A 20,795-nucleotide genomic window follows, 5' to 3' on the forward strand; every position below is an offset into this window, starting at 1 on the left:
AAAGTGAAAGGAGTCGTTGCTAGAAAAACAGATGATAATGTGTAGATGAAGTTTTGTTTCCCCTTAACAATCAACAGCAACCGATATCTAGAGCAGTGGCCTTTAACTTTTTAAACAACTTCCTTAAAAATAGTTTTGTGTGCTTAGTTACCCAGTTGTGTCCGACACCTTGCAAGCCTGTGGACTGCAGCCCGCCAGGCTCGTCTGTCCATGGAATTCTCCAGGCAAGAATACTGGAGTAGGTTGCCATTTCCTTCTCCCGGGGATCTTTCAGACCCGGGGATTGAATCTGGGTCTCCTGCATTGCAGATGGATTATTTATCATGTGAACCACTGCTGCTGCTGCTGCTAAGTCGCTTCAGTCGTGTCCGATTCTGTGCGAACCCATAGACGGCAGCCCACCAGGCTCCTCTGTCTAGGGGAGCCCAAAAATAGTTAATATAAACCTAAATGGGAAAAGAATTTGAAAAAAGAATAGATACATGTATACACATAACTGAATCACTTTGCTATACACCTGAAACTATCACAACATTGTTAATCAGCTATAATCTAATATAAAATAAAGTTAAAAAATAGTCTAAAGGAGATCAGTTAATATAAGCCCATATTGAAAAGTCAAGTAGTGCTGAAGAGTTAGAAATATGTGACTTTCAGCACTTTTACTGTTCTTAGCTACTTCTTCTGATATTTACATGGGTATTTCAAGAAATATATATATCTATAATCATTTGATTCATTCATTTTAGGTATTATTAATTGACTTCTGTGTTAGTCCAGACCCTCCAGGAGGCAGACACAAAAGAGAAAACTTTATTCCAGGACATGCCTGTGAGAAAAAATGGAAAGGGACCTGGGAGAAGCTTGGGAAATACTGTTAGACTGCCTGCAGATCTTACTAAGTCAAGAGACAGGGTAGGGCAGAAGATGGGGTTGAGTCACCTTAGATCACAGAGCAGCCCTAAGGAAAGGCTGGCAAGGCCAATGAGGAGTCCTCGAGTCACAGTCACCCTTTGGAGGGATGCCCTATCTCCCAGTCATTGGCTGGGAGCAGCCCATGGGAAGAGTGACCTCCACATAGATACAGTGGTCAATTTCAAAGTGCAGCGACTAGACCCCTGGGTAGATATGCTCCCTGCATCTAGAGGTCCAAGAGGGGGATATTCCCATGCCTGCCAACCACTTCCAATGCAACAGGTGAAGATCTTAGCTTCCTTACACAGAGCTCCTTCCCTCTTTTCTTCCCTCCAATAAATTTATATTCCAGTTTTGATTAAATCCATATTCAGTGCTTTCAGCTTCCCTGGTGGCTCAGATGGTAAAGAATCTGTCTGCAACGCAGAGACCTGGAGCTTCCCAGGTGGCGCTAGTCATAAATAAGGCAATGCAAGAGACTCAGGCAGATGTGGGTTCCATTCCTAGGATGGGAGGAGGGCTTGGCAACCCATTCCAGTATTCTTGCCTGGGAAATCCCATGGACAGAAGGAGCCTGGTGGGCTACAGTCCACGGTGTCGCAAAAGAGTTGGACATGACTTAGAGACTAAATAGCAGCAGAGATAATAATTGCTTCACTTTTTCCTGGTTGCTTAGTTGTTGTTGAACTTATGGCTCAAGTTTCCCACAGTTCCTAACAGGTTTGTAAAATACCTCTTAATATATATTTCCATATAGTAAACTTAGCAAATCCTCAGTTCAGCCATGAGATGGTAACTGTTTAACAGCTAGCTCTCCCAGGATGGGAGGGTTCCAAAATCTGAATTTTTGATTTTCCCCTTACCTTGTAAATACTGTAATTACCCGTCTTCTGTAAATATTCCCACAATGGCAGATTTCATGCCACAGGTGTGATATCAGTGAATGAAGAGTTGGGAAGAGAAGCACACAGCCACTAAGGACACCCCACAAAAATATGACCAGAGGGTTCCTGGAAAGAAAACGTGTGAATCTGATGGCTTCTATAAGTATTAAAAATTAATTTTATAATTTTATTTGCCTTTCAGTTCAGTTCAGTTCAGTCACTCAGTCGTGATCGACTCTTTGCGACCCCATGAATCACAGCACACCAGGCCTCCCTGTCCATCACCAACTCCCGGAGTTCACTCAAACTCATGTCCACAGAGTCGGTGATGCCATCCAGCCATCTCATTCTCTGTCGTCCCCTTCTCCTCCCGCACCCAATCCTTCCCAGCATCAGAGTCCTTTCCAGTGAGTCAACTCGTCGCATGAGGTGGCCAAAGTATTGCAGTTTCAGCTTTAGCATCAGTCCTTCCAAAGAACACCCAGGATTGATCTCCTTTAGAGTGGACTGGTTGGATCTCCTTGCAGTCCAAGGGACTCTCAAGAGTCTTCTCCAGCACCACAGTTCAAAAGCATCAATTCTTCGGCGGTCAGCTTTCTTCACAGTCCAACTCTCACATCAATACGTGACCACTGGAAAAACCATAGCCTTGACTAGACGGACCTTTGTTGGCAAAGTAATGTCTCTGCTTTTTAATTATTCTAATTCTGTTATGAACGCATTTTACATAAACAATTTACCTTAGGTTTTCATGTTTGAAAGTCTGTTGTCCTTGGGAACACTGAGAAAATGACAATAAATGTAGTGCTTCTAATACTAACAAGATTGCCGGGAGAAATATCAGTAACCTCAGATATGGAGATGACACCACCCTTATGGCAGAAAGTGAAAAAGAACTAAAGAACCTCTTGATGAAAGTGAAAGAGGAGAGTGAAAAGTTGGCTTAAAGCCCAACATTCAGAAAACTAAAATCCTGGCATCTGGTCCCATCACTTCATGGCAGATAGATGGGGAAACAGTGGAAACAGTGTCAGACTTTATTTTGGGGGGCTCCAAAATCACTGCAGATGGTGATTGCAGCCATGAAATTAAAAGACGCTTACTCCTTAAAAGGAAAATTATGACCAACCTAGATAGCATATTAAAAAGCAGAGACATTACTTTGCCAACAAAGGTCCATCTAGTCAAGGCTATGGTTTTTACAGTAGTCATGTATGGATGTGAGAGTTGGACTATAAAGAAAGCTGAGCACCAAAGAATTGATGCTTTTGAACTGTGGTGTTGGAGAAGACGCTTGAGAGTCCCCCAGACTGCAAGGAGATACAACCAGTCAATTCTAAAGGAAATCAGTCCTGAATATTCATTGGAAGAGCTGATGCTGAAGCTGAAGCTCCAATACTTTGGCCAGTGATGCGAAGAACTGATTCATTGGAAAAGACTCTGATGCTAGGAAAGAGTGAAGGTGGGAGAAGTGGACAACAGAGGATGAGATGGTTAGATGGCATCATTGATTCAATGGACATGAGTTTGAGCAAGCTCTGGGAGTTGGTGATGAACAGGGAAGTCTGGTGTGCTGTAGTTCATGGGGTTGCAAAGAGTTGGACATGACTGAGCGACTGAACTGAACTGGGAGGTGCTATGATGAATGACAGGATAAAGAGGCTAATTCAGATGAGATGGTCATTGAAGCTGAGGTCTGAATGATGCCTCAGCTGCTTTTCCAAATGCGTCTTTTGACAAGAAGAATTTTTTTTTTCCACACCACATGGCATGCGGGATCTTAGTTCCCCAACCAGGAATTGAACCTGTGTCCCCTGCTATGGAAACACAGAGTCCAAACCACTGGACTGCCAGGGAATTCTTAAGGAGCATTTTTCAAAATAAAATTGGCTCAGATGGTAAAGCTTCTGCCTGCAATGTGGGAGACCCGGGTTCAATCCCTGGGCCGGGAAGATCCCCTGGAGAAGGAAATGGCAACCCACTCCAATACTCTTGCCTGGAAAATTCCATGGATGGAGGAGCCTGGTGGACTACAGTCCATGGGGTTGCAAAGAGTCGGAGATGACTAAGTGACTTCACTTTCACTTTTCTTTCAATGCTTTTTTAAAATATTGGTCTTCAACACAGTGAAATGTTTAATATTTCTTCTCCCTACTGCTCTGGCTAGAGAAGAGCATTAATAGATGAATCCCAGCCATACTTTACTGGCTGCTTTATAGGTATTAACCTACGATCTTCAGACTCCAGTTGAATTTAAAATCATGAGAATAATAAGAGATGAGGTCAGAGAGTCAATAGGTGGCCAGATTGTGAAGGATTTACTCTGAGACAACAGAGGAAGGCTCTGAACATAATCAGTCTTATGTTTAAAAAGATGACTTTGCCTGCTAGGAGATAGTGTAGGAGGCTCAGGAAGAAGCAAGAACACTCAAGAGGCTGTTGGAATAATCCAGGCAAGGCAAAATGATGGCTGGAAGCAGGGTGGTGGCAGGACAAGTGGTGAGAAGTGGTTGAATAGTGGATGTGGTTTGTGTGGCAAGTGGACAGGATTTATTGATGGTTTATATATGAAGATGGAAAATGATAATGATAACTCCAAGGATTTTAGCCTGGGAAGATAGGAGGATGAAGCTGCCTATCTATTGTAACAGGGAGGACTATCAGAAAAGCAGGTTTGGCAAAGAATATTGAGAGGTTGGTGTTGGAAATGTCAATCTTGACATGTTTTATAGACATTATATACTTTATCTATTAATTGCCAAAATAATTCTGAAAGTAAGTGTTGGCTGTCAATTTCATTTTACAGATGAGGAATCCAAAGCTGAGAGAATTTAAGTAAATGGCCCACCTTCACACACTAGTAAATGTCAGAGACAAATTAGACCCCGAGTCTTATGGAATCTAAAATTGGGGTTCATCCCACTACTACCAAACTGTGCTTACCTATTTGTACAAACTATTTTCCACCTTATCCTCTACCACCTAGAATTTTTCTGAGCTGCTTTCTATACACATTTTTAAAAATAACTTTCCATCTCTGCAACCTAGTTATTACATATGGTCTGATGATTAAGAACGTGATGTTTATGTGATGACCAAGTGAGGTAGAGATTGCAAAGAATCAAGTCTTCTCTGAGTTTCCAATGAGCTCATGGCTGCCTTGTTGAACCCTATATTCTCAGTTCCTGATACAGCTTGTTGAGACTGTATGATGAAGTTATGGCTGAGCTGGGGACTTCCCTGGTGCCTTCAGACGGTAAAGAATCTGCCTGCAATGTGGGAGACCAGGGTTTGATACCTGGGTCAGGAAGGTCCCCTGGAGAAGGGGATGGCAACCCACTCCAGTATTCTTGCCTGGAGAATTCCATGGACCGAGGAGCCTGGAGGGCTACAGTCCATGGGATCACAAAGAGCTGGACACGACTGAGCTACTTTCACTTCTCTTCATAGGAATGGCAATGGTGTGTGTGACTTCCAAGTCTTACTCAGAAGAAAACTGCTTTCCCTTCGCTTCCTCTTTCCTGCTTCCCTTGTGCTGAAATCACGATGTCCTGGAAGACAGGGGACAGACACACCGTAGGAGCAGATGGAGAAGTATTGTAGAAAGAGTCCCGGGTCCCTAAATGACACTGTAGAGCAGGGCTGGCTTTTTCTCCCAATAGTTTGCTGCTGCTGCTGCTGCTAAGTCACTTCAGTCGTGTCCAACTCTGTGTGACCCCATAGACGGAAGCCCACCAGGCTCCCCCATCCCTGGGATTCTCCAGGCAAGAACACTGGAGTGGGTTGCCATTTCCTTCTCCAATGTGTGAAAGTGAAAAGTGAAAGTGAAGTCGCTCAGCCGTGCCCGACCCTTAGTGACCCCACAGACTGCAGCCTACCAGGCTCCTCCATCCATGGGATTTTCCAGGCAACAGTACTGGAATGGCTTGTCATTGCCTTCTTTTTAAAATTAGTACTTTAAAAAATGTTTTTATTTATTTGGCGGCACCAAGTCTTTTTTTTTTTTTTAAAGTGAATATACAATTTATTTAACATTCAAACTTCATTAAGACATCTGCAATATGGCAATTTTACTGGGGGTTTAACCCTACCTAGGATGATTGCTTGCTGGGGCTTAGCAACAGGGTCCAGTTCACACTTAGCACTAATTAAATACTTTATTGAATAAATATAATACCAAACAAAATGCATTCAAATGCTAAAAAAAAAATCAATTTTAAAGGCCTTTCTATTCAGGCTAATGACAAACACAATAAAGGCAGATATGCTAGTTTAACATAATTGGCTGATTTTATACAGCACTTATATCTTTTAGTCCACAAGTATATTATTAAATGATAGAGAACATCTAATACGACCATTTCTACAGAACTAGGAAATAAATTTCTAAGAAAGAAAGTTTTACAGACCCCATCTTTTATACCCACCCCAACAGTCTAACTCTAAAGAGGATAAAGCCAATGACTTTCCTCACAAGAGCTCACGACTAATGTCGCTTTGCTATCAAAATCTGTATTTCTGATCCGTTTTGAGCATCGAGACAAGATTCAAATATTCCCAAAGAAAGAAGCACAATGCACGTTGTGATCGCCTATTCAGCAACAGCGAGCACTGCATTCAAAACTATCTCATCCCAGGAATTAAATAAGGTCGGCCACATTCATTGGCATTTCCTCCACTGTAGTATTGTAGAAAGTCTCAATGTCACGAAGAATCCTCTTGTCTTCTTCAGTAACAAAGTTTATAGCCACACCTTTCCTCCCAAATTGACCCCCTCTGCCAATTCTGTGAATATAGTTTTCACAATTGGTAGGTAGATCATAGTTTATAACCAATGACACTTGTTGCACATCAATTCCACGAGCCAACAAGTCAGTAGTGATCAGAACACGGCTTGACCCTGATCGGAATTCCCTCATGATAACATCTCTTTCTTTCTGGTCCATGTCACCATGCAGGGCAGAAACTGTGAAGTCCCTGGCATGCATTTTCTCTGTGAGCCAGTCCACCTTGCACCTTGTATTAAGAAAAATAACAGCCTGTGTAATTGTCAGTGTCTCGTACAAGTCACAAAGTGTATCCAACTTCCATTCCTCTCTTTCAACATTAATATAAAACTGTTTGATTCCTTCAAGGGTCAATTCTTCCTTTTTCACCAAAATTCGAATTGGATCTCTCATGAATTTTTTGGTCACTTCCAACACATCCGTTGGCATTGTGGCAGAAAGCAACACCACCTGAATACTAGTATTTAATTTTTGGAAAATCTCATAGATTTGATTCTTAAACCCTCGGCTCAGCATTTCATCTGCTTTATCCAAAACGAACATTTTGATCCATTTTGGAGAAAGATATCTCCTGTTTAACATATCAAACACTCTCCCTGGTGTTCCAACAACAATGTGTGGTGCTTCAGCCTGCAGTTTTTGCATTTCATTTCGAACATTTGTTCCACCAATGCAGGCATGACAAGTTGCTCCCATATAATCTCCAAGTGCCAGAATTACCTTTTGGATCTGTTAAGCCAGTTCTCTGGTGGGGGCCAATACTAGTGCTTGGGTCTCCTTGAACTCAATCTCCAACTTTTGCAGGATGGAAATAGCAAATGTGGCTGTCTTGCCAGTACCTGACTGAGCTTGAGCAATCACATCATACCCGTTAATACATGGAATAATAGCTCTCTGCTGAATAGCTGATGGCTTCTCAAAACCATAAGCATAGATGCCCCGAAGAAGAGACTCCTTTAAGTTCATATCATCAAAGTTATCGACAGTCTCATTCCAGTTGCTCTCGATGACACCATCGGGGTCCATTCCCTCTGGGCCGCCATGTTCTCTGTTATAATCCGCGGAGCCACCAGACATGATCCGAAGAGCCACTCAGTGCCGGACTGAAAAGCGGCACCAAGTCTTAATTGCAGTATATGGGATCTAGTTCCCTGGTCAGGGATTGAACCCAGACCCGCTGAATTGGGAGCTTGGAGTTGCAGCTACTGGATCACCAGGGAAGTTCCTAACTTTGAGTTTTTAAACGAGAGAGAAATAAACCAGGTCTTTTGTGTAAGCCAGTATTAAAAGCAGCTGAACCACTTTCTTAGAGAAATATATCATATACGTCGTATTAATCTCAATACACAGCAGCTTCCCAGAAGGCAGTATGGTATAGTAGTTAAAAAAAAATGGATGTATTCTAGGGATTTCCTGGTGGTCTAGTGGTTAAGACTCCCAGTTTCCACTGCAAGGGGTGCAGGTTCGATCCCTGGTTAGGGAACTAGATTCCACAGGTCCCAACTAAGTCTGGGTACAGCCAATAAATAAATAAATGAATGAATAAATAAATAAATATGAGTTCTATTGGACCATGGCTCCAGTCATTGGTGGGTCACTCAGTAGCTATACATTCTGACTTCGTTTAGTAATTTCTCTGTACATCAGATCATTGATCTTAAAATAAGGATGACAAAGGGCTTCCTAGTTGGCACTAGTGGTAATAAACCCTTCTGCCAATGCAGGAGACATAAAACACGCAGGTTTGATTCCTGTGTTGGGAAGATTCCCTGGAGGAGGACATGCAGCCCACTCCTGTTTTCTTGCCTGAAGAATCCCATGGACAGAGGAGTCTGGTGGGTTCATAGGGTTGCAAAGAGTTAGACACGACTGAAGTGACTTAGCATGCACACAAGGACATCAAAATCATCTATGTCATAAAGGTTTTATGATAGTTAAATAATTTAACATGTGGAGAGCAATTATAACACAGGCTGGGAGATGGCAAGGACTCACTAAATAGACATAAATCTAGATAACCTTGAAAAAGGTGAGATGAAACTATTACCACTGAAAGAAAATAATGACCGAGAAGACATTTTATTTGAACATGGATGAGTGAGCATAAGGCATACTCCAGGGCTTTGCCCTCTCCCTTCCCAGTTGTGGCAGAAAAAGTTAGGTGTCCATGCAAATTCTGTGCTCCTCTCATAGGTATCTCTGGAAAGCAACTGGTCAGCCAAAGATTGTTTTTTTCCAGGTGCTCTTGACTAGTTCTACACTGAGGCCTTTTTTTTAAAAAAAATAATTATGATAAAATGTGCTCAACATGAAATTTTATCTTCTATAAAATTTATATTTTTAATTGGAGGATAATTGTTTTTCAATATTGTGTTGGTCTCTGCCATTTATCAACATGAATCAGCCATAGGCCCCCTTCCCTCTTGAACCTCTCTCCCACCCACCCCACCTTCCCTTCTAGTTTGTCACAGAGCACAGGTTTGAGCTCCCTGAGTCATACAGTAAATTCCCACTGGCTATCTACTTTACATATGGTAATGTGTAAAATTGATCATTTTAAGTGTTCAGTTCAATGATATTTAGTGTAGTCATGTTGTTTGTTGTACAACCATCACCACTCTCCATCTCTAGAACTTTTCACTTTCTCAGACTGAAACTCTGTACCTTTTAAAGATACAGTCCCCAGTCCACCTCCCCCAAGCTCCTGATAACCACTGTTCTACTCTGTCTGTATTGGACTATTCTAGACGCCTCATATAACTCAAAGTATACAGTATTTGCCCTCTTGTGTCTGGCTTGTTTCACTTATCATGATGTCTTCAAAGTTCACCCATGTTGCAGCATGTGAGAGAATTTCCTTCCTTTTTAAAGGCTGAATAATATTCCACGGTGTGAATGTAACACATTTTGTTTTTCAGTCATCTGTGGATCCAATAAGGCTGCAGATTTCTGAGAAGTGGATGTGGTTTCTCTATTCTTCTCTATTCTCTCTTTCACCATCCGCTTCAGAGACCTCTGAGATCCTAGAAAACAGAACTACAAGACGGAAGAGCCTTGCACCCTGGAATAAGTATGAAAGCTGCCCTTTGACAAGACACACCTGCCCGGGTCCTTTATATGAATAAGAAACACACTTTCATTGTATTAATTAACCATTGGAAATGTGGGGTTATTTGCTCCAATATCTTGTTTTACCACAACAAACATTATCAGGCTACTCATATTCCTTTATCTACTTGGCAAAACATTTTTTGGTCCCTGATGCATGAAAATTTGTTTTCATCTCTACTTCCACAATTTCTTTGTTTCTAAAAAGTTACTGTCCCTTAAAAATCAGGAAGGCAGGCAACCACAGACTTCCCTGGTGGTTCAGGGATTCAGGTTAAGAATCCACATGCCAGTGCAGTGGACATGGGTTAGGTCTGGGAAGATTCCATAGGCTGCAGCAATGAAAACCCAGCACAGCCAAAAATAAATGAATAAATGAAAAAATAAATAAAATTATATAGAAAAAGCAAGCAAGCAATAATGAAACAGCTTTTCTCACTCCCCAGGCTCCCCCTGCCCTGCCACTAAAATAGGAATTGAGACATCTTTTCCAGTTTCTGCTCTAGATTAGCCCACTCTCAAACTGACTGAACTAAGATAAACTTTTGTGTGAACAAAGGTCATGTTTCAGTTCCAACAATGAGTTTTCTTTCACTGAGACTGGACAAAGTTCTTCATACCAAAATCATCAGGCCTCCACTTGGCAGGGGCCTTAGCAAATCAAGAGCATTTGATTTGACATGTGTTTGACCCTGCTCCCAAATATGTTAGGTGTGTTTGCTTATGTGTAAACTTTGCCAGCCAAAGTTTATAACGCTCAACTTTCTGCTGCTTAGCAAGTTCTGAAACAAAAGGGCAGCACCTTCTGTGAAGAGTATACAAACTTTGATACGATGCAGTCACCACGGAGCAATGTTACGCAAGTGTCAATAAAGCGTGTTAACAGTTCCCATGCTGATGAGAATAATGAGTCAGACCTAGATTTCCAGGATTCCTGGAGCCGTAGGGATCTTTGAACTTATTTCCCTCAAATCTGTTTTCAGGCCATGTCAAAAAGACAAGGTATCCTCCAAGACATTCTTTAACTCAGGGGTCCCAACCTCTAGGATCTAATGCCTGATGATCTGAGATGGAGCTGATGTAATGATAATAGAAATAAAGTGCACAGTAAATGTAATGTGCTTGAATCATCCTGAACCCACCCCCCTGCCTGTCCCCCTTACCCCAGTCCGTGGAAAAATTGTCTTCCCCGAAACCAGTCCCTGGTGCCAGAATTGTTAGGGGACCACTGCTATAACTGACAGGTGAATTTTCCTTGGATTCAATCTGGAATGATTAAAAAGCAGGTATGGGAATACCAGACCACCTGACCTGCCTCTTGAGAAACCTGTATGCAGGTCAGGAAGCAACAGTTAGAACTGGACATGGAACAACAGACTGGTTCCAAATAGGAAAAGGAGTATGTCAAGGTTGTATATTGTCACCCTGCTTATTTAACTTCTATGCAGAGTACATCATGAGGAACGCTGGGCTGGAAGAAGCACCAGCTGGAATCAAGATTGCTGGGAGAAATATCAATAACCTCAGATATGCAGATGACACCACCCTTATGGCAGAAAGTGAAGAGGAACTCAAAGGCCTCTTGATGAAAGTGAAAGAGGAGAGTGAAAAGGTTGGCTTGAAGCTCAACATTCAGAAAACAAAGATCATGGCATCTGGTCCCATCACTTCCTGGCAAATAGATGGGGAAACAGTGGAAACCGTGTCAGACTTTATTTTTTTGGGCTCCAAAATCACTGCAGATGCTGATTGCAGCCATGAAATTAAAAGACGCTTGCTCCTTGTAAGGAAAGTTATGACCAGCCTAGATAGCATATTAAAAAGCAGAGACATTACTTTGCCAACCAAGGTCCATCTAGTCAAGGCTATGATTTTTCCAGTGGTCATGTATGGATGTGAGAGTCGGACTGTGAAGAAAGCTGATCGCCGAAGAATTGATGCTTTTGAACTGTGGTGCTGGAGAAGACTCTTGAGAGTCCCTTGGACTGCAAGGAGATCCAACCAGTCCATTCTAGAGGAGATCAATCCTGGGTGTTCATTGGAAGGACTGATGCTAAAGCTGAAACTCCAATACTTTGGCCACCTCATGCGAGACTCTGATGTGGGAGGGATTGGGGGCGGGAGGAGAAGGGGACGACAGAGAATGAGATGGCTGGATGGCATCACTGACTCGATGAACATGAGTTTGAGTGAACTCTGGGAGATGGTGATGGACGGGGAGGCCAGGCATGCTGCAGTTCATGGGATTGCGAAGAGTCGGAAACGACTGAGCGACTGAAATGAACTGAACTGAAGTGAAAGAGTTCAAGGCAAGACATAGTTAGAAGATGCGCTGTTTGGTGTTATTCTATAACATCTTAAATGATACATTTAACATGACTAGAAAACAAATTATTCACATTTTTGCACACTCTGGGTCAGGCTTGAATTTGTGGTTATTATCTAAGAAGTGCCATAACAGTTTTTGAGTGATTGGAATCTAGTATTTACAAATAGCACAATTGATGATGCAAAATCAAGAGTAATAATGTAACTAACATGAAATATATATAGTAGGAGAGATTTTAGAGGCAAGAAAATTCATATTATTTTAATACAAACATGTTACAAGTGCCATGGTATTATGAGAAATTGTAGCATTACTATCTCTTTTTTGTGTTGAAAGATAAGAAATTGGCAAGAAGTGGCTCATTTGATGGGGGCACCCAAGGTGGCACAGTGGTAAATAATGTGCCTGCCAATGCAGGAGATGGAAGAGACACACTTTCGATCCCTGGGTTGGGAAAATCCCCTGGAGGAAGAAATGGCAACCCATTCCAGTATCCTTGCCTGGAAAATTCCATGGAGAAGGTTGCAGAATATGAGGCAACTGAGCATGCACACATGGCTTATTTGATAATAAAGAAAAAAAAAGACTCTTGAACCAAATAAGAAAAAATACCAGGAAGAATCTTTACAAGCATTGCGTAGACAATAATTAAAATTTTTATTATTCTAAAGTGAAAGTCACTCAGTTATGTCCAACTTTTTGGGACCCCATGGACTATACAATCCATGGAATTCTCCAGGCCAGAATACTGGAGTGGGTAGCTGTTCCCTTCTCCAGGGGCTCTTCCCAACCCAGGAAATGAAGTGGGGTCTCTTGCATTTCAGGCGGTTTCTTTACCAACTGAGTTATCAGGGAAGCCCTTTTATTCTAAATCTTCATCTCTATACTTAAATGGACTTGTGAATTTTATAATATAAATATATAATATATATAAAAAATATATTTTTTGGGGGAGGGAGGCCATCAGCATGCGGGATCTTAATTCCCTGACCAGAGATTGAACCAGTGCCCCCTGCAGTGTAAGTGCGGAGTCTTAACCACTGGACCATCAGGGAAGTCCCTGTAATACATTGTTAACCAACTTCTTTATGTAGACAAGAACCCACAAGTGTGCCTGCGTATGCCCAGGGACCTGCACACCTGGGAGGTAGCCTTGGAACTGGGTTTCGTTGGAAGTGAGGCCCTTTGAGGAGACTTACAAGATGGAGATTGTCACACTAAAATATTTAAAAGCACAGCAGGAACATATAAGGAAGAATAAATAGCCAAACTATGTAGGGAAAACAGGCAAAAGATCTCAATATTTGTGTTCCCAGGTATTTCTCTGAGTTTCACTCACAAAAGCTGAAAGCCAAAAATTAAGTTGAATTAAAAAGGAAAGTATTTTTTTTTTGCACCTAACATTGGGATTTAATTTATTTTGGTCAGTCCTTAGCTCAAATTCCTCAGTTCCTTCCTCTCGCACTCAGAAAAATCAAAAATTATCATGGTGGCCTATGTGTTATCCAATAATCTGATATCTCTCTTGGCATGTTGCCTACAATTCTGCCCACGTGCTCATCCACTCTGGCTTCAGTGACTCTCACAGAGTTCTTCAGAAAAGTTTCTGTCTTTGTCAGACTTTGCTCTTTCCTTTCCCTAGATATTTGAACGGTCATGCTTTCACTTCACACATATTTCTACCGCAAGATGTTAATTCTCAGAGTTCTTCCTTGAGTCTTCTATTTTATTTTATTTTTTTAATCGGAGTACAGTTGCCTTTGGGCTTCCCAAGTGGCGCAGTGCTAAAGAATTTGCCTGCCAGTGCAGGAGACACAGGTTCCCTGTGTTAGGAAGATCCCCTGCAGTAGAAAGTGGCAAGCCACTCCAGTATTCTTGCCTGGAAAATTCCATGAACAGAGGAATCTGGTGGGCTACTGTCCATAGAGTTGCAAACAGTTGGACACGACTGAGCACGCATGCGCTGGGTAGTTGCTTTACAATGTTGTGTGAGGTTCTGCTGTGCAACAAAGTGAATCAGCTCTATGCATATGTACATCCTCCGCTCTCTCTCATCTAGTCTGCTGTTTGCCCTACCTACTGCGCGTGAGCTACATTAAGGAAAAGAGTTTGCTTTATTCACTGATGCTTCCCCTAGTCTAGAACTGTGGCTGACCCTCAAGAAGTGTTTGCTAAGTAATTAATTGAGAAAATCTGGAAACATTCTAAATGTTATATTATAAGGGAACAGTTAAATAAAGTACCATATATTATTGGAAATCCCATGGACGGAGGAGCCTGGTAGGCTACAGTCCATGGGACTGCTAGGAGTCGGACACGACTGAGTGACTGAACTGAACTGAAGTGAACGAGAAAAAAGTCTCAAAACAATAGTACTCTGTTCAGTGCCTCACATACAAAGGACTCAGTAAGTTTCAGTGTGTAAACCTCCTAACAGTCAAAGACTCTGTAGTTGGGAGAACCCCGGATCCCTCTCTACATCTGCAAGCTCTGTCTGCTTGATAATACCCAGGTCCTTGCTTCCTGAAAGATGCTCAGAGGCTCAGAGCTTAGAGACCAAAACTCTTAATTTTATAACTACAAGAGGTTATTTTTTTAAAAGCACAGCAACATATTTATCATTTGTTTTTAAAATATTGTTTTTATTAATGATTTGAGTTTAATCATTTGCTTTCACAGGATGAAACAGGAGGATAGTATAAGCCAAAGCAGTCTATATAGCGTTAGTGAAAAACAGAGAAAACTAGATTATTCTTGATGTACTTGGAGTCAGATTTCTTTTTTTCTATTTTATATAAACAACAACAACTCTGTTTTCCCTTCCATCTCTCAGATCCTCAGTACAGTACTAAGTAGCCGGCCTAGCATCCCTGCGTTAGCTTTCATTTTTGAAGCTCAAAGCTGTCTAAACATGTGGTGCCAATGATATGTGAAAGCGTAAACTACAAAGACAGAGGTTACCATGGGTTAAAATTTCAGACACCCTGAGATTCGAGAGAGAGTCACCTTTTGTAATGTCACAGTATTTTAAGAGACTATGAAAAGGACAGAAAGTGTGGAGGGCACACTCTTGGATATAAAATCTATATCAGGAGCAGAATAAGGTAAGAAAGCGCTGCTATGGGCTGACAAAAAAGGGAGAAGCTAGAGAAAGCTTCCAAATGTTGACTTACATAGGTGTAATCTGTCTCTTTTTTGGAGTACAGCCATCTGCTTAAACTTGGTCTCTAATTGCTAGCTTACACTGTGTATTGCTGACATTCTGTGGCCAGGCTACAGATTTATTTTAAAAACAGTCTTAAAACGTCCCTGTGTAAATAAGTTCTTTTTGTATTTACTCTCAGGGAGGTAGCTTTGTCCACCTTTAAATGAAAAGAAATGAAATCTCTTAAAGAAAAATGAGCTCTTAAGTATGTTTACGTAAGCATACAAGTTTTTAAGAGGCATAGAATGAAAAATGGATCTATGAAAACTGCATGCATAATCTTGAGAAATAGAAAGACAGGTGATGATTCTTGTTCATTAAGCCACTGCTAATGCCAAACCAATGTTTTTTTTTAATATTAACAGCATTGAAAAATGTGAAATAGAGCTTTGAAGCATTGACTCTAAATTTAGTTCCACATCATTAAGGCATACATCTCAGCCTGGAGCTCATTTATTCATTTCATTTTGATTTTGTGGCCAATCACTGCTTCAAATTGAATATCCTGTACATGATTTATGGCTGCCAAGGCACGCTCAGGAAGAAATCTGTATGAAAGAAAAGATGAACGTTTTTCAGTTTAAAATCTTGGACATCAGAGTTCACTTTTGTTGTCAGTTAAAATAACCTGAGAGTTGTCTGGTTTGCATTTAATTTTTTTTCCGTTCTTCCTTCCTTTCTTTCTGTCTGTCTCTTGGTGTGTGTGTGTGTGTCTTTTAATACAGTTTAAATATTATGCAAATATAAAGAAAGCACTGATATATACCACTCTTTTCACCTTATATTAATAAACTCTTGCTTAAAATCTTATGTGAGTAAAGACCGAAATATGAAGGTCTGGGCTTATTTTTGTAAATGTCAATGAACCCTGATGCTAAGAGTTCATAGAGCAATAGCACCGGAATCCATTTAATCAGTTTCTCCACTTCTTGAGTTTTTACTGAATATCTATAATATGGTACTTTAAAAGCAGTGACTGCCTTTGAGGAACTTCTTGTTTAACTAAGAGGTTAAGCAACCAGCTCAGATGATTTCACTGGGAATTCTATAAAATGTTTAAGAAAGAAATAATACCATTCCACGCAAGCTATTCCTGAAAGGAGAAGAGGAGAGAATACTTTCCAAATCAGTCTATGAGGTAAGTATTATGCTGACCCAAAAGTCAAAGACATTACAGAGCAGGGTTAGTTTAATCTTTAGAACGACTCGTGTAATTCATTATGTTAGTAAACTAAAATGGAAAGACCAACAATCCTCTTAATATATTCAGTAAAACTTTTGACAAAATTCACATCTACTCTTGATGAAGACTCTCATCAAAATAATAATAGAAGGGAATTTCTTCAACCTGATCAAGAGCAAATGAAAAAAATCTACAGCTGATATCATTCTGAATTGTGAAATTGTGACTACTTTCTTCCTAAGATCAGAGACAACACTTGGATGTGTGCTTTCATCAGTCCTCTCTGACATTGCAATAGGAGGTTCTAGCCAGTGTGATAAGGCAAGAAATAAAAAACATACAGATTGGAAAAGAGAAGAAGCCAAAGTGTCTTGATTTACAGACAATATGATCATCTATGCAAAAATATCTGTTAGAATCTACAAAAAAGCTACTAAAAGTGAGTTACAGCAAGGTTGCTAAATACAGATCAAAATGCAAAAATCAAACACATGCAAGTAACAAATAATGGAAAATAGAGATCTTTTAAAATGTCATTTGCAATAGCATCAAAGATCTGAAATACTTGGGGTAAACCTGACAAAAAGTGCCTAAGACTTGTACACTGAAAACTACATGATGCTGTAGTCTCAATATGTACACATGTTGAAAAAGATGAAAAAATAGAAAGAAGAGATATATTGTGTTCTTTGTGCTCTTGAGTTTGAAGACTCAATAATGTTCATTCTCCCCAATTGGTCTATAGATTTAATGCAGTCTTAATAAAAACCCCAGCAGCCTTCTTTATCTTTAGCTAGTTCACCATATTGCACTCTCTTTAAACTGTCTTTCCTTGTCTCTGGCAAAGACTGGGCGGAGACGGTGCATACAGTAGAGAAAATGATTCGTCCTCTTTTTATAGACTGTGTAAGGTAATAACAGAGGCAACTTGACTGTTTTCCCCAGGCATGGAGCATTTCCATGGCAACTTTCACACCTGAAGGGCTCTCCATAAGGATAGCTCCATCAGTGTTTCAGTATTTTAGGTGTTTTGTGCTATACTTACCTTTCTATTGTTAAGGAGATATTGATATGTGACGGAACAAAAATCATTTTCTTATCGGTAAGTATTCCATCTATCAAGCTTCTTACAACTTCGCCTGTCTCCAACACAGGCCATAGTCTGTGATTTAAAAAAAAAGTTGGATTCTTTTTATTTATTTATTTTTATAATTAATGAAGGCAGGAAAATGATCTTTTCATCAGTTAGGATTTAAAAGCTTCTAGAATTCACTCCACAGATGCCACCTGCCTCCCCACCCCCATGCCATGTTGATGCTTCGCTATCAGCCTTCTACTTTCACATCCCATTCTGTGTTTCATGGGCCGCTCAGTCAAAACATCGAAATGGTGGAGAGGAATCAGAAGAGCAGGAGAGGAGGCAAGGAAGCCTAACGGGTAGAACTGACCATAGGACAGAAAGAAAACATTTGACATCTTTCTTCAGGGCTTGTTAGCTACAAGAAAATAAATCTAGAACTAAGTACACTTGCTTTCTTGTGGAGGTGTCCCACAAAGCTGGACTGCTTTGTACTGACTTGCCTGTACTGCAGTTTAATGAGAGTTCAAGGTGTGTGTGGGGAGTATTAGGTTACAGCTGGAGGGGTGTGACCTTGCTTGTACTCCAGACTGTACACGAGTTCTTGAGAAGTATTCATAACCACAAGCCCAGTGTAGAATGCCTATTGGTACAAGATGATAGCAGGAAATTAAAGTGTAAATGGATTGAAGGTATTGCACCAAAATTAAGATGTCTGAGTGGCTTAGTAAATAAAAAGGTTGTGCAGAAGTAGGTAATCACAGTTATAACTTCATTCCTTGAGATCTCATGTGATTTACTGCAGATGATGGTGTGATCGAGGTTTCCATGGCACTGAGTGGCAAGCCAGCCAAGAATAATACAAATCAATATTTTTCTAAATTATGGGGTGCTGTCTCTTTCCTCCCTGATTTCTCCTACCTGATTCTATCAACTCCATCTCTAAGCCAAGCCTGACATTAGTATATGGACATGTCAGCCTTTGCCAAGGAAATTCAGAATCAGGGTGTCTGGGTGGGACCAGTCCCAGATTTTCAGCATTGCCTGGGTCAGTCCTTAGGGTCACTCTAGGAACCCACACACCTGAGGTCACATTATTTTTGTTTGTTTGTTGGCTGTATCATGCAGCATTCAGGGTCTTAATTCCCTTAGCACGGATTGAACCCATGCTCCCTGCATTGGGAGCTTGGAGTCATAACCACTCAACCACCAGGAAAGTCCCCGAGGTTACATTCGCCTCACTCTTCTCATCTATTTTGCCTTCTCCACCAGAAGACCCGGTCCTCTGGGCACACACTAAGCCTGAATGCTTACCAAGAATGTTTTTATTGGGCCCAATTTCCTATTTAAGAAAAATGAACCCAGAGTCCCAATTGTATCATTGTATTTATTAATATACAGTGCTGCGTACTTGTTAAGTGACTGTGTTCTAACTCGGTTAAAGATTCAACTGCCAGGGACAGGCTACAGCTTCAGAGATGACACAGCAGGTTTAGGGTTTCAGAGTCAGCAGCTTCAAATCTGCCATGTGCATGCTCAGTCGTGTCTGACTCTAATGAGGCTGAGCTTAAAAGGGAATTTGTTAACTCCATTGTGAGTGTGCACGCTAAGGCACTTCAGTTGTGGTCAACTCTTTGTGACCCTATGGACTGTAGCCCAGCAGGCTCCTCTGTCATGGGATTCTCCAGGCAAGAATACTGGAGTGGGTTGCCATTTTCTCCTCCAGGGGATCTTCCCAACTCAGGGATTGAACCTGTGTCTCCTGCATTGGCAGGTGGGTTCTTCACCATCTAAGCCACCTGGGAAGCCCTGCTAATTCTTTTGAATGACTATATTTAGGACTAATTCCCTTCCAGTAATAAACTGGCTTCACATTAGTAAGCTTAGTATATTTTGTTAACTTGTAGCAGAATGTATACTGGAATTGAGGCAAGTTTGTGAAGCAGGTATATTAATTTTAGGGTCCTTATCCTCACCTTTCTGTTTTATTCCTCTTCTTTCAGGGCCAGTTTCTCCTCTCTTAGGATCTGAGATCCTCCCTTACCAGAGACAAAGTATGTATTTGGAGAAATCCACCTTGATCATTTTGGGGGTTTTCCTTATGGCTTAGACAGTGAAGAATCTGCCTGCAATGCAGAAGAAGCGGGTTCGATCCCTGGGTCACGATCCCCTGGAGAAGGAAATGACTACCCACTCCACATTCTTGCCTGGAGAATTCCATGGACAGAAGAGCATGGTGGGCTACAGTCCATGGGGTCACGAAGAGTTAGACATGACTGAGCAAATAACACTATCACTTTCAAGGGATTAGAGACTCAGTGTATTGCTGGTCCTGGAAATATTTGCATTTTAAAGGAAGACAGGGTGGTAACCGTGACCAAATGCATGTGGTTATATTTACTGTGTCAATGTTTTCCAAGCCTGTCTCCAGAGTTACCTGATATGGTTGTAGATGAAGCATAACAGATCAAAATGTCTTATTCTTGGAACTTGTTCCAGTTTACTGAGTCAGAATTTCTAAAGGAGAGGCTAAGAACATTTACTTTTTATGTAAGCACAGGTGATGATTCTCAGGATCAGGCAAGTTTGGAAAATGTTGGAGGACTTTTTGCCAGCACTGTGGTCGGTGCTGGGAGGAAGATGGTGGAAATGAGGCAGATTCCTGTGCCTTTCCATACTCTATTTGAGGACGATGAACCACGGAGGGGAGAAAGGGATGTTAGGTATCATTCATTTTGGGGTGTGGTTCCAAGAGAAGGCACCTCTCCATCCTGCCCACCCCCATTCTCACTCCCTCTTAGCACCTGTGTGTGTGTTGAATCTTTCACCTGGACATGAATAAACACCCGTTGGCGGATGTGTGGACACAGTGGGGGAAGCAAAAGGTAGGAAGAAATGAGAAAGTAGCATCAAAATATATACTCTGTCATGTGTGAAACAGATAACTAGTGGGAAGTTACAGTATAACACAGGGAGCCCTGCCCAGCATTTTGTGATGACCTGGGGTTGGGGCCGGGGGGTGTGGCTGCGATGTCGGGGAGAGAGGCTCACGAGGGAGGGAGTGTGTATACATATCAGTTCCTTCAGTGGTGTCTGACTCTTTGAGACCCCATGGCTCCTCTGCCCATGAGATTTTCCAGGCAAGAACACTGGAGTAGAATGCCAATTCCTCCTCCAGGAGACCTTCCCAACTCAGGGACTGAACCCAGGTCTCCTGCATCTCCTGTATTGCAGGTGCATTCTTTACTGCTGAGCCACTGGGGAAGCCTATATATATACATTTGGGTTGACCCATTTGGGTTGTTG

At 41.4% G+C, this 20,795-nt stretch overlaps 1 protein-coding gene and 1 pseudogene across 3 annotated transcripts in view; both read right to left on the reverse strand.

The window, feature by feature from the left end:
• Positions 1 to 5,811: 5,811 nt before the first annotated feature.
• LOC148777905 (eukaryotic initiation factor 4A-II pseudogene) lies at positions 5,812 to 7,694 on the reverse strand (annotated as a pseudogene).
• Positions 7,695 to 14,667: 6,973 nt separating this feature from the next.
• The window catches only part of LOC129561910 (17-beta-hydroxysteroid dehydrogenase 13), a 34,296-nt gene continuing 28,168 nt past the window's right edge, over positions 14,668 to 20,795 (reverse strand). For all 3 annotated transcript variants that reach the window (XM_088836471.1, XM_055434770.2, XM_055434771.2), the window contains 2 exons: positions 17,457 to 17,573; positions 14,668 to 15,776 (listed from right to left, as the gene is read on the reverse strand). In XM_088836471.1, the coding sequence (XP_088692597.1) occupies positions 15,686 to 15,776; positions 17,457 to 17,573 (208 nt within the window). In that variant the 3' untranslated portion in view covers positions 14,668 to 15,685. The remainder of the gene's footprint in view (positions 15,777 to 17,456; positions 17,574 to 20,795) is intronic.

The sequence above is a fragment of the Moschus berezovskii genome, chromosome 5 (assembly GCF_049115385.1).
Source record: "Moschus berezovskii isolate FMDL1 chromosome 5, NW_MosBer_1.0, whole genome shotgun sequence".
Lineage (NCBI taxonomy): Eukaryota > Metazoa > Chordata > Mammalia > Artiodactyla > Moschidae > Moschus > Moschus berezovskii.